The sequence below is a fragment of the Corapipo altera genome, unplaced genomic scaffold, assembly GCF_003945725.1.
Source record: "Corapipo altera isolate COAL_440 unplaced genomic scaffold, ASM394572v1 124, whole genome shotgun sequence".
NCBI lineage: Eukaryota > Metazoa > Chordata > Aves > Passeriformes > Pipridae > Corapipo > Corapipo altera.
The window spans coordinates 629,194-641,332 of record NW_020884967.1 but is presented as its reverse complement, the minus strand read 5'-3'; the positions used below and the strand labels follow the sequence as shown (position 1 = coordinate 641,332).

General features: G+C 38.1%; 1 protein-coding gene across 3 annotated transcripts in view; it reads right to left on the bottom strand.

The window, feature by feature from the left end:
• Window positions 1-12,139, bottom strand: part of LOC113957435 (sodium- and chloride-dependent GABA transporter 3) — a 99,476-nt gene that overhangs the window by 66,936 nt on the left and 20,401 nt on the right. For all 3 annotated transcript variants that reach the window (XM_027664956.1, XM_027664954.1, XM_027664955.1), the window contains exon 6: window positions 5,342-5,474. In XM_027664956.1, coding sequence (XP_027520757.1) covers window positions 5,342-5,474 — 133 coding nt within the window. The remainder of the gene's footprint in view (window positions 1-5,341; window positions 5,475-12,139) is intronic.

Genomic DNA, 12,139 nt, shown 5'->3' with positions numbered 1-12,139 from the left:
GGGATGTTTTCTTTGTTTCTTTTGAACTTCAGGGAACTGAACACCAAGAATGAGAAAGGATCAAAAGATTCAGAAATCAGAATAGAATAAAATTCAGTGATTACTGGAGTCTGTCTTTGTGGGACATAGATTAGTTCCAGAAAAATTTGAGAGATGGATCCCTATGAGATTTTTCCCTCTTTAAGATGATCCTGGTAATGTGGGAAGGATTTCTCATCACACATTGGCCAGCAACCAGTGGGCAAGTACAAAACAATGTGGAAGAACTATTTAGGATTAGCTCTGGTACAGGATTATCTTTATGATACTAGTTGGAACCCATTCAAAAAGACCCCAAAATTATATGAGTGTTGGTCTTAGTAGTCATACAAGCAGTGTGATGTTCTAATACTAAATAAAATCCTGACAGTACAAACAATATTCTTTTAACACTTCAAATCAGAATATGCTGACTTTGTGTTGAGGCATAAAATGACAAAACCTGACCTACAGTTTTACAACAGACATTAAGATGTCTGTGGGTGGGGTAAAATGTTCTAATACCCATAACTTGAAAATTATAGCAAGACTGTGGGTTACTTTTTAACACATTTGATTCAACCCTTCCTGATCTGCAGAGCAGGCAGAAGTACTGCTCCTTTATCCAGCACTGAGCTGAAGCACATCATGCTTTGAGAATATAAATACATGAGCAATTTTGTTCAGTTACCCCATGTCTGTGTGACACACTAAATACTGATCAGATGTCATTCCCACTCAGGAATAGGACAGTGATACTGTCTAGAAAAAAAAAACTGGATTTTTTTTTTCTTGAGTTTATTAATTTAGCTTGTTAATATAGAAGTATTTTCAAGTCAGTTTGTGGGCATCGATAATTAGAGACACTCAAACCCATGCTCTGTGGAAACCCAGGTGATACAAAAGCAGGGGTTGATTTGGAGTGAATAACAGAAATATAAAGAGGTATTAAAAAAAGAGGGTAATTCAGTAAAAAAATTAAATATTGGAATGAACCCACATGTAGGCAAGAAGTGATTGATGACTCAGACCATGAGGGAAATTAAGTATTGGAAGAGGTTTCCCCAAGACAGGAGAAATCTCTGAACCTGGAGGATTTTAAGGTGCAGCCAGTCAAGCACTAAGATGACTGCTCCACGTTCAGTGTTGAACTTTCTCTGCCCAAGAAGCTGGACAAGGCACATTCCAAGATCCCTCCCAACCTGCATAATTGAGTGATTCTATAAATGCAAGTCACTGATAGGGTTTTCAAACTAGGAATATCAGCAGAAGACAGGGGGGTGTTGATGCATCCAAAAAGTAACCGAGATTCTTGGGCGGGAAGGGAATGGACTGGTGAATAAGACAGACTTAAAATGGCTTTCTGAGTCCAGCTGACTCCTCAGGTCAAAAGGAATTAGGCAAAAGTTGCTGTAAGTGAGGTGTGACTATGAGCTCACTGGAATGATCACTGCCTGAAAAAGCTCTCATGCTCTTGTGAAAACAACAAGAAAAAAAAAAAAAAGAAAATATTAAAATTACTTCCTTCAGTAAGCAATTTATGAAAAATACATTAACAGCTTCTTGTACTCCTCTCTCAAAGTTCAAAGCACAAGGATATTTAGTTAAATTAAAAAAATGGATAGTCAAGATCCATAAAGGAACTGGTCCCCTTATACCTGAGGATTTTACTGATGTTATATGTTAACAAGGCTCAGCAACTATGTAGGGATGTACATTACAGGAATACTCAGAATTGTCCTGGCTAGTAATCAAAAATATTTTAGAAAAATAAGATACTAAACCAAGCCCTAATAATCACAGACTGCAACAATAATTTAAACCTTTAGCAAATTAACTTTCTTCAGTCTTCTGCGCAGTTCTTACCTCATCTTTGGAAGCATTTGATTCCATCTACTGAAAACACTTCTCCACAGGATGGATATCAGAAAGTGATAATCTTGGCAAGTTGCAACACACACATCACATTATGATAACTTTACATTGTCACATTTTTCCCCTTTGAATTTGACTTTCTCATTCAAAGACCCTGCATTTTACATCTCTGCAACGTTTTCAAAGTGAAAGCCAGCATACAGATAACCAAGACTGAACAATTAAGGGCAAAAACTTCTGAAAAGGCACAGATATATTTCACCTGAAAGCTGCCAGAATCACCTGAAATGATTCTGTTATTCCACATCTGTTGGAATGTAAAAGCTGAAGTGCTTTGTGAGAAAGTAATGAATTTCAAGAACAGTAATGGCAAAGTTTGGAACACCTTGTTAAGAGCGCCGTAAGCACTTCGGTTGGAGTTAAACTTTATGTTACATTTAACATATTAAATATCTTAAAATATAAAATATTGATAGTCTGAGGAGATGAGTTTTGTGATAGTGCTGGTTGGAAAAGGATGGGTTTATTTTATGAAAGCTTTTAAGGCTTGGGGTTTTTTTTTCCACCATGTGTTAGGATGCAGAGTAAAAAAAGGAAAAAGAGTAAATCCACTTCTCGGATATTTCAGAGAGCACAACGGTGTGAAGATGAATCTCTCTCTCACCTTCTCCATTACCCTTCTGTTTCCCTTTTCCTCTTTCTCTCCATTCTGTCCCACAGACACTTTCCTTTGAAAATGTTTCCAAAGGTGATAAAACTTGGAGTATGCTTTGAATAAATTTGTTGTTTCATTGAAATTATTCAATCCAGTTAAAGTATATCACTAATTTAACAGGCTGGTCTAAACCTACTTTTATTATTATGATAAAAAACCCAGGAGTCAATTTTAAATGTTTCCTGGAAATGAGCATGTAATGAACTCAATTTAGAGGGAAGGGTTATGATTGGATGAGTTTAAATATGAATTTTAGAAATGCCAATATATCAGAAATGGAAACTGCAGCCCAGAAACCTGTTCCATTATTTATATTTTGGAACATTTAGTTCCTTTTTAGCATCCACAACACCTGATTGCTGTCTCTGTATAGCTGGTCTGGGAGGGCAGTGGCATGGCACGGATTTCCAGTAACTGTGTCTGTAATAAGTGGCAAAAACATTAAAATTCTAAAATACATCTAAAGAGTAAACTTATGTCCAGGGGAAAAAAAAGAAAAGCATCGCTGGAAACAAATTGCAACATCACACATTCATCCGGTAAAAAGCTTCCTTTACTAATTACAGGAATGGAACTGGAAAAAGAAATGATCAATATTGGCTAGGAAAGCCCCTCACTGCATATTTCTTGAGCAGCCATGGACCCTCTGCACAGGCAGACTGGTGAACATCACAGTATATCCTAAGGGATGTGGGAATCCACCAGTCTGACTCCTCAGGATCTTGGAAACAGAACTGCTGCTCACGTCAAACTGATTTAAAGAGTGCAAATATCTCATGGGTGTATACCTCTTACAGAGCCCTGATCTAAATTTTTTAAGCTTGAGGCCTCTGAAGCTGAACACTGGATATTAATTCCATTTTCTTCGTGTTTCTGATGTAAGACTGTTTTTTTCTGCTTACTTGAAATGCTTCAAGTGGGCAAGACACATCTCTTTCTCAGGCTGTTTCTCCTGATCTCGTCAGAAAGATGGTTATCAAAATCATACTGAGATGGAATCAAATACAATTTATTCCACCTACCACTAAGCTGAGGTTTTAGCTAAGCTGTCAGAAAAAGAAAAAAAAAAAAAAAGGGAAAAATAAAAGGTCAAACAGGTTAATTACTTCCAAGACCCGAGATCTATTTGTGAGGAAATGGTACAAACCGAAGGAATCTCATGCCTTAACGCTAAAATTCGGAAAGTAAACCGCAGAAATGTAAAACATATCTTTTTTTAAAATCCCCACAGCCTCTTCCTACCAGCAGAGGAGCTCTCCCTGTGCTCCTGTTTGGAGCCCAGAGCAGCCTTGCCCGGCCTTGCGTGCGTGCACGCGTGTGCAGCCACACGACACGTTTTCCTCTGCACCCCTGGGTCACATTATGCTATGGTAGAATAGACCTCCCATCTTCAGACATTCTTTCTGATGGAAAAAAAAAATAAAAATATCGGTTTTGCTCAGTTTTATTTCTTCCCTGCCAGGCTGCAGCTCCTCAGACAAGTCCCAAGCACTTCTGTCCCTCCCCGGAGCCCACACATCAAAGACGTGCTGACATTTATCTTGCCATTCACTTATATCACTTTTGCTTCTCTATATCCCTCTCTTTAGGATCTTTCCCCTCTCTCCTCTAAACTATTCATGCTCATATATATCCCTAGACAGTCTTTCTCAGCATTTTTCCTGCAGTGACTTGATAAAAGTGGGCTGCACAAATCTGTGTGTGCAAAACGCGGCACCAGATTGACTGACACAGTTGGCAAACACAGACAGAATCCAGCAATTGGTTTCAGCCAAAATTCTGATGGTATGAAAGATGTGTGTGTGGTTGACAAAGCTGAAAAGTTTCTCTCTGACGTTTTCTAAATTTAAAAAACCACTGCATTTCAAGGAGTTTCAAATTTACAAATGTAGGCCACTGAAACCGAAACAAAAAAGAAAGTCCAACCACACCTTCCAAACTAACACACAACTGAAAATTGAATGTACAAAGTGCTGCAATCCACCAAGCTTTTTCCTTCTATCCTTTGGTTCCCACATGAGAAACCAGCGCTCTTTTTAGATCCTCCCTCTAGAACTGTGTCTCTTTTCGTGTGTGTAGTTGATTATTCATAGATTCCACTCAGAGCTCTGTCTGATACTACTCCAGGGGCAACCTCTCCATCATCCCATGACTGGCTGAGGCTGGGAACCAGTGTCTCTCTGTTGGGTGTACAGCACTGAATAGCATTCACTCAAAAAGTACTAAATACTCTTTTTTTTTTCCCATAACATGTCCATCTTTATCTGCCTTTGAGTGCTTTCATTATTTCTGCTTTTACTGTTCCGTTTGCATTTCTAAATTCCCTCCGTGTTGAAACTCTCGGTGACTCTTTTGTGTGACTGAGAGTTTGAGCTCCTGTCAGTGCAAAGCAAAATTCAAATTTTACGTGCGTTGTGCACAGAAACCAACCCATCCCAGTGCTGATTTCAGGCTTCAAGGACTGGCCAGTAGTGCCACCTGCTAAATTAAAACCAAAACCAAACCAACCAGCCTCACCTGCCAGAATTAGGGAAAAGGCAAATCATGAAAGCAAGAGAAACAAAACAATCTAAAATATTAGACTGATTCTTGGTTACAATTAGTTTTATACACCCCCAAGTATGGTTGCTCACAGCACGTGGAATTCCACTGTTCAGATTTCAATAATTATGAAGGACAACACAGGTTTGGAGAACAAGAATCATACATAATTTTCAGGATTTTGTACCTCACCTTTCCAGTAGACTTTGTCCCTTTCCAAATGCAAAAATAGCAGATAGTCCAAGCAGCGAGGAGGCACAGGGCGAGTTCCCAGCGCAGATTCCCGATGTGTTCAATTCCATCAGAAATTGCCAACACCCTTCGTCTTTCAAGGGAAAAAAAAACAAAAAAACAAAAAAAAAAGAAAGGAAAAGATGATTATCTCGAAGAAAACCAGCACTGGGATAAAATGAGATTAATTTCAAACGAGACCCCCTAGTTATTGCCTAAGAAAATGCACCACGTCGAGGTGGAAAGGAAGAGAGAAGATAAAAACCTGAATATTTCAGGTGGATTTCGCATCTGCTTACGAAGTTTAAGTTTTTCAGGTCAGCGACAAAATACAAAAGACTTTAAGGCAGCTTTTTTATAAAGTCGAAGAAAAAAAATTTGCTTGAAATAATTGCCACCATATGCGAGCCAAAAATAAAACACTTTGTTAATAAATGGGGGTTTTTTTCAATTTTACTGGTTTTCCAGAAAAAAAATTTTAACCTTTATTCTTGCTTTTTAGCATCTACCTTCACCAATTGTCTTTTGTAATTGGAACTATAATACTAAAATATTTCTTTTCAAAACTGTAAAAGATAACTATGTTTTCCAGACATTTTATTTAGGAAATGCTAACTCTTAAAATGTTAATATTCCAAAAGCAAACCCTTATTTTGTGAAAAGTGGTTAGCAGAAATATGTATTGCATTTATTATTTGAAACACTAGCCAGTCAATTCTAAAAAAACTAAATCTTTGTGTTTTATGAACACTCCTCACAGGTCATTGTGTGGGGATAAAGTATTTACTAACTTAGGAAATAAGGTAAAGAGAGAGAGTGAAGAGACTGTTTGGGGGGGTTGGGTGTGTTAAATATTATGGGAACTGAAAAATCAACTGAATTAAATTCTAATTTGCAGAAATCTGGACTAGCATTTTATTTGAGAGAGTGATTTTCTTATATAAGAACGATGTTCTTCTCTGGGGTATGAACAATCCTTTTTTTTTTTACTTGAAATAAACACTCAGATTAAACAAAATATCAATTATTTACCAGCCTGTAAATAAAACATGAGTAGTCCTGGTTGTATGGATGAAAAGGTTATAAGCAAGAGCAAAAATTTACCCCTATAACACTCAATATTTGATGAATTCACCTGAGATCTTTCAATTTTCAAACCCGAAAGAAATGCTAGAGATAATTAAAATATTTTTTTGAGGAATCTCGACTTTCCAGAACAATTAAAAATAAGATTTAACTGGTATGTGACATTGATATGGATTTAAATTCCATACACTTGGAGATTTGGAAATACCCAAACATTTTTAAACACCTTAAAGCAACGGATGCACACATTCCCATAAAAGTTTTCAACACTCAACTTCACAGAAATTATCCTGAGCAAGGTTTTCTCTGAAATCCATATTACAAGGTCTCTGTACAACCTCAGGGACTTTAGACTTGCACTGATCTCCCTCCCATGATGTGGGTGAAAACAAATTAACTGAATTTCACTGGTACTCTGACAGAGTTTAAAACCCTACAATAACCACTGTGTTATAAATATAAGTAATGTGTATAGAGGAAAACAGATCATTTCATTGCAGTAAAATACATTTAGGATAAAAGGTGAGTGTTAAGTTTAAAAAGGTCCAGCCTATAGTTATCCATGTGGAAGAGTTCTTCCTTTGGTATTTGACTCAGTTATTGTCCTGGGCATATAAAATATAAAATAAAATGTTAATATAGAATATTAATATAAAATATTTTATATCAGGGATATAAAATATGATCACAATATCCCTAAAATAAAGGTTGGGGCTTCCTGGGGAGGAATCTGGTGGGGTTCTCTTTGCTTTCACCAGGAGCAGGTTGAGGGTGAAGAGAAGTTCCTCCACCTGCCTCTAGTGATGGAGCAGAAGGATGGAGAGACACCAACAGCCGGTGACATGGTGGGGAAATGAAAAGATTTAAGTACCCCCAAGGTCTTTCAGGAGGCTCTGCAGATGCTGCAGAACCTGTGCAGGCTTTCACACACTCCAAGAGCTGCAGCTGCTGCTCCTGATGCAGCCCCAGGGTGTGGACAAATATTCATAACATATGTCCTAAAAGTTTCCTGCTTGGCTGACGGAGGACAGAATTTAATAGATTAAAGAAAAAAAAAAACACACAAATAAAACCCCCAAACCCTAAAGCCCAAGGTTTGTCTCCTTATTTTCCAATGAACACAGAGGAAGATCTTCCCAGTCCAAAAAAAAAAAAAAAAAGAGGAAAAAAGGAAAGGGCAGGGGGTTAACTCAAATTTTTTCCACTAGAAAGTGTTATCTGCTTAAATGTAAAATTATTGTCACCTCATCCACATTTCCTCCTCATCCAATAAATAGCTTTATTCTTCAAAGTTTCTGCCATCATCTAATTGGGAAGAGAAGTGTTCTAGCATAGAAGACCCACAGCCAGACAAGACCTGCAAAGAACCTGAAGCACTGTCATCAAAATGCAGGCAAAAATGAAGAGAAGTAGCTTTTAATGAAGGATGGATTTTAATCAAGAAGAGGAAGCATATTTTGTATTTGCTAGAATTGAAAATAGCATTATAGAGTCATAATTATATGGAAAGGCTGATGAAAGAGATACTTGAACATTCAAGATCTTCTAAGATGTTCGACAGATGATAACATGTGGAATTTTGCTTAGGATGAAGTCCACCCTCTTTACAAATTCCCATTCAAAAAGCAAAAGAAGTCCTGGAATTCTAAGCTCACCTGGAATAGGGTGTTACTTGCAAGAGAACCAAGACAAAAAGTGGCATAATATGATAAGAAAAGTCTTACAGTAGATAACTCTCATATCTGTCCCTATTCTTTTATTATTCAACTTAATAAAATATATTAATATACTGACTATAGTTGCAGGTTGGAAAGATATTGACACAAATTCAGCTTGAAGTTTACAAACAGATTAAGCAAGAGAAACTCATAAAACAGACAGGGGTATCCTAAAGAATTTTAATTCTTGCTTTGCTTAAAAAGTTTCTAATTCTCATTTTGAAGTCACATACTACCTCATAAATAATATAATGAAAAAGAAAACCAAAGCAAATTGTGAAATGGAAACCTTTGTCATTTAGCTTTATTGTCACTGTAAAAGAACAACAAATTTCCTCATGTTTTAATCAAACCAGGTTTTTTATGGCTTTTTGGGTTATGTTTACATATGTTTGCACCTAAACATGAGTAGAGTTTATATTCCAGAATAAGGAGGTGTGAACACATCAGATTGCTGTAAATAAAAGAAATCAGTGCTAAGGAGGATTATTGATCTAATGGCTGTAGAGCCAAGTTAGCACAGCTCTGCCTGGGCTAAACAGTACCAGGAGTTACTTGCTTGAAGTACAAATTCCATGGATATTGCTGTGCTGCTGTGGGTCATGATCCAGTTCAAACAGCCTGGATCCTCTGCAGAAGACTCTGTCACACCATGTAGGGGTGAACATCATGACAGAACCTATGACAGGACAACCCCCCAGCAGCAGAACTTGCAGAATGAGTTTAAACTTGCACCATATTCCATGTCCAGCTGTTAACGTAACCCAGTTCAGCAGCCAGTCCTTTCAATTCTTACCCTGTCCTTCCCTGACTGCACAACAACTTCCTCATAAATAAGTGTCATTACTCTCTCTCTCATGAATAAAGTGTTTCACACACCAAAAGACATCTTTGCCTTTAAGAACAAAATTTTCACTGAAGGCTTGAGACAAAGATCATAGAATCACAGAATCATAGAATCAGCTTGGTTGGAAAAGACCTCTGAGATCACCAAGTCCAACCCTTGATCCATTACCACCTCAGTTCCCAGACCATGGCACTGATGCCACATCCAGTCTCCTCTTAAAAACCTCCCGGAACAGAGAATGCACCACTTCCCTGGGCAGTCCATTCCAATGCCTGATTACCCTCTCTGGAAAGATTTTCTTCCTGATATCCAACCTAAACTTCCCCTGGCACAGCTTAAGACCGAGCCCTCTTGTCTTACTGAGAGGTCCCTGGGAGAAGAGACCGACCCCCACCTGGCTCCCCCCTCCTGTCAGGGAGTTGTAGAGAGTGAGGAGGTCTCCCCTGAGTCTCCTCCAGGCTGAACAGCCCCAGCTCCCTCAGCCTCTCCTCATAGGACTTGTGCTCCAGTCCCTTCCCCAGCCTTGTTGCTCTTCTTTGCCCCAGTTTCTCGGAGTTCCCTGCAGCAAGTCAACGCTCAGGGTTTTCTGAATGCTTTGGGAGAAGTCCCAAATATCAGAGACACCTCCTTTACCCATTCAGAAATCTTGGCCTGTTACTTTTCTAAAGAGTGTCATAGAAAGTAAAGAGCAAATTGATAGCCTCAACACAATTATCCCTGCTGCTCCTGTTTAAAAAAAGACACGTGGTGCCAATCTGCTCGAACTGTTAGCACCATAATGAGTATTTAATTACGCTGAAGTGCTCTAAATTGTTTTGCATTTTCTTTGTTCGAGCAGAACAAGGGGTTAGTGTTTCCCTTGCTACAGCAACAAGTCCAGAACTCATAATTAAACTATAACATACAGTGTATGCAAAGAATAGATCCAAGGAGCAGAAAGTCTTGCCCAGAGGCCAGGAGTGATCTCCTCAGCAGGTACAACACAGCTCTCCCAAACTCTCCTGCTGAAACCTTCTGGAATAGCAGCAGTGGATGCTGGTTTTGAGAAGAGGAGGCAATCAGAATATGAAATTCTTCTCACAAAGCCTCAGTTAAGTCTGACAGTAGATATCTGCCCCTATTCTTTTATTATTCAACTGAAATAAAACAAAAAGGAGGAGCATTTTAAAAATACACGACTCTGCCCTGCATCCAAGAAGTGAGGTTGGGGTAGTCGGGGTCAGATTCCAGGTTTTTGCTCCCCAGCAGTTCTGCTTTAATCCAAAAGCTGCCATGACATTACATAAATCACACAGACAACAAAAAATAAAAGATAGTGGAGCTTCCTCTAGGCCTTCCTCCTCTTCTCCAGCCCTGCAAGTCCCCTACACTACTTTGTTCTCCTCAACTCTGAATGCACAGAATGAACAAGAGCAGTAAAACCAGCACTGAATGCTCTCCTCTCTGTTTTCAAATGGCAAGCATTTGAAGAATAGAAGTCTACAGTGGGTTTTGTAGTTCAGCTGGTTTGCATCATACTTTGGTGAAAAGAAATAACTCTGTCCTTATACATACAGAGACTTACTAAAGCTGAATATCTTTAAGTAAAATACTCATAATTAAAGGAGAAGTATCTTAACAGCTATTCATTGAAATGTTTTGAAACTTTAATCACTAGAATTAATTACTGCCACTTTTTTAAAGAAATAAAAAAAAAATCAACAATATTCCTTGATAGATAAAAGCCACTATAACTGCCAGTACAACAAACTGAAGGCAGCTGTAGGTAACCATTTGAATTACTACAGAACATAAAATCACTGGTTAGTACAAGCCATTTTAAGCAGAGAAAGATTTGTCTTGCACTGAAGACAAAAATCATTAGTTACTTTGGAATCTCCTTGAAAATAGAAACTGATGAAATTTTGAAAATATTTATTGTAGGTACTGAGTTTGTTTTGTTGTTGTTGTTGTGGTATGAGGGGGGTGTTGTTTAGTTGTTTAAAAATACGCAGCAGTTCAGCTCCTTGAACCATCCAACAGCCCGGGAAAGGAGCCAAGCACTGGTGGCATTTGAACATCTCGAGCAGAATATTGCAGCAAACAAAACTCCACTGCTGTGAGGGTGGGTCTGGAAAGCAAAGGTTCACTCAAACCAGAGCAAGGGCTTCAATTCAGTCATAGCAAAGCATTAATTCTACACAGGATATGTTGCTTGCAAGTAGAATACTAAATCCCAACCAGAGTGGCTTTGCCATGTGTCTCACACCCAAAGACACTCTGCTTGAAGGTTTCACTGCCTCTAGTCACACACAATTAAATTGATTAAATGTTATTGGAGAGAGATTTTTCTCTTCTTCCTACACATAACACAAAAGAAAAGTGATAAAAGTTACAGGAGCCTAATGAAAAAAAGATAGCTTTAAGTGGAATAATTGGACAGATCTCTGAAGGGTGGCTGCCAGAAATGCTGAGGTTTGGTCATAAGCTTCTTTAAGTTAGACTGAACAATATCACAACTCTATTACTACAGTGTGGATTTATTCTGCTGACAGTACCACATATTGTAAGCCTTAAGTTTAACTTGATTCTAAATGTTAGTGTGGATTAAAAAAAATAAAAATGGCCAGTCAGGAAGATATAACAGAGGCATAAAGCAAATTTCAGCATACTTTGGGTAAACATAAAATAACACACCTAACAAGAAACTAGACAACATCAAAGGACCTTTAGCCACCTACATCCCAGGAATATACTGTTGCTAAGGGTTACCTCTGTTTTGTCAATTAATATCACTGCACGTGTACACCTAACAAAATTTAAAAAGATAAAATCCCATGAGGAAATTATTTCAATGAGTATTATATACTTACTGAAAATGGTTTTAATTTGTTTGAGAGTGTACTAAAATCCCTTTCAATTTAGTAGCTCAATACATCTGAGAGGAAGAAGGGTCTCTCTGTTTTTGGAATTGCTGAAGAGGGGCATGTTAGGAGATAACTGCTACTCCTGAATACTCCTGGCTGAAAAGCAACCTTTCCATCCAAATTTGAAAACAAACATTCTAATACAGGACGCTGTATTATTGGCTGAGAGAACACTGCATTTTCCTGAGAAAGAGTGCCTTTA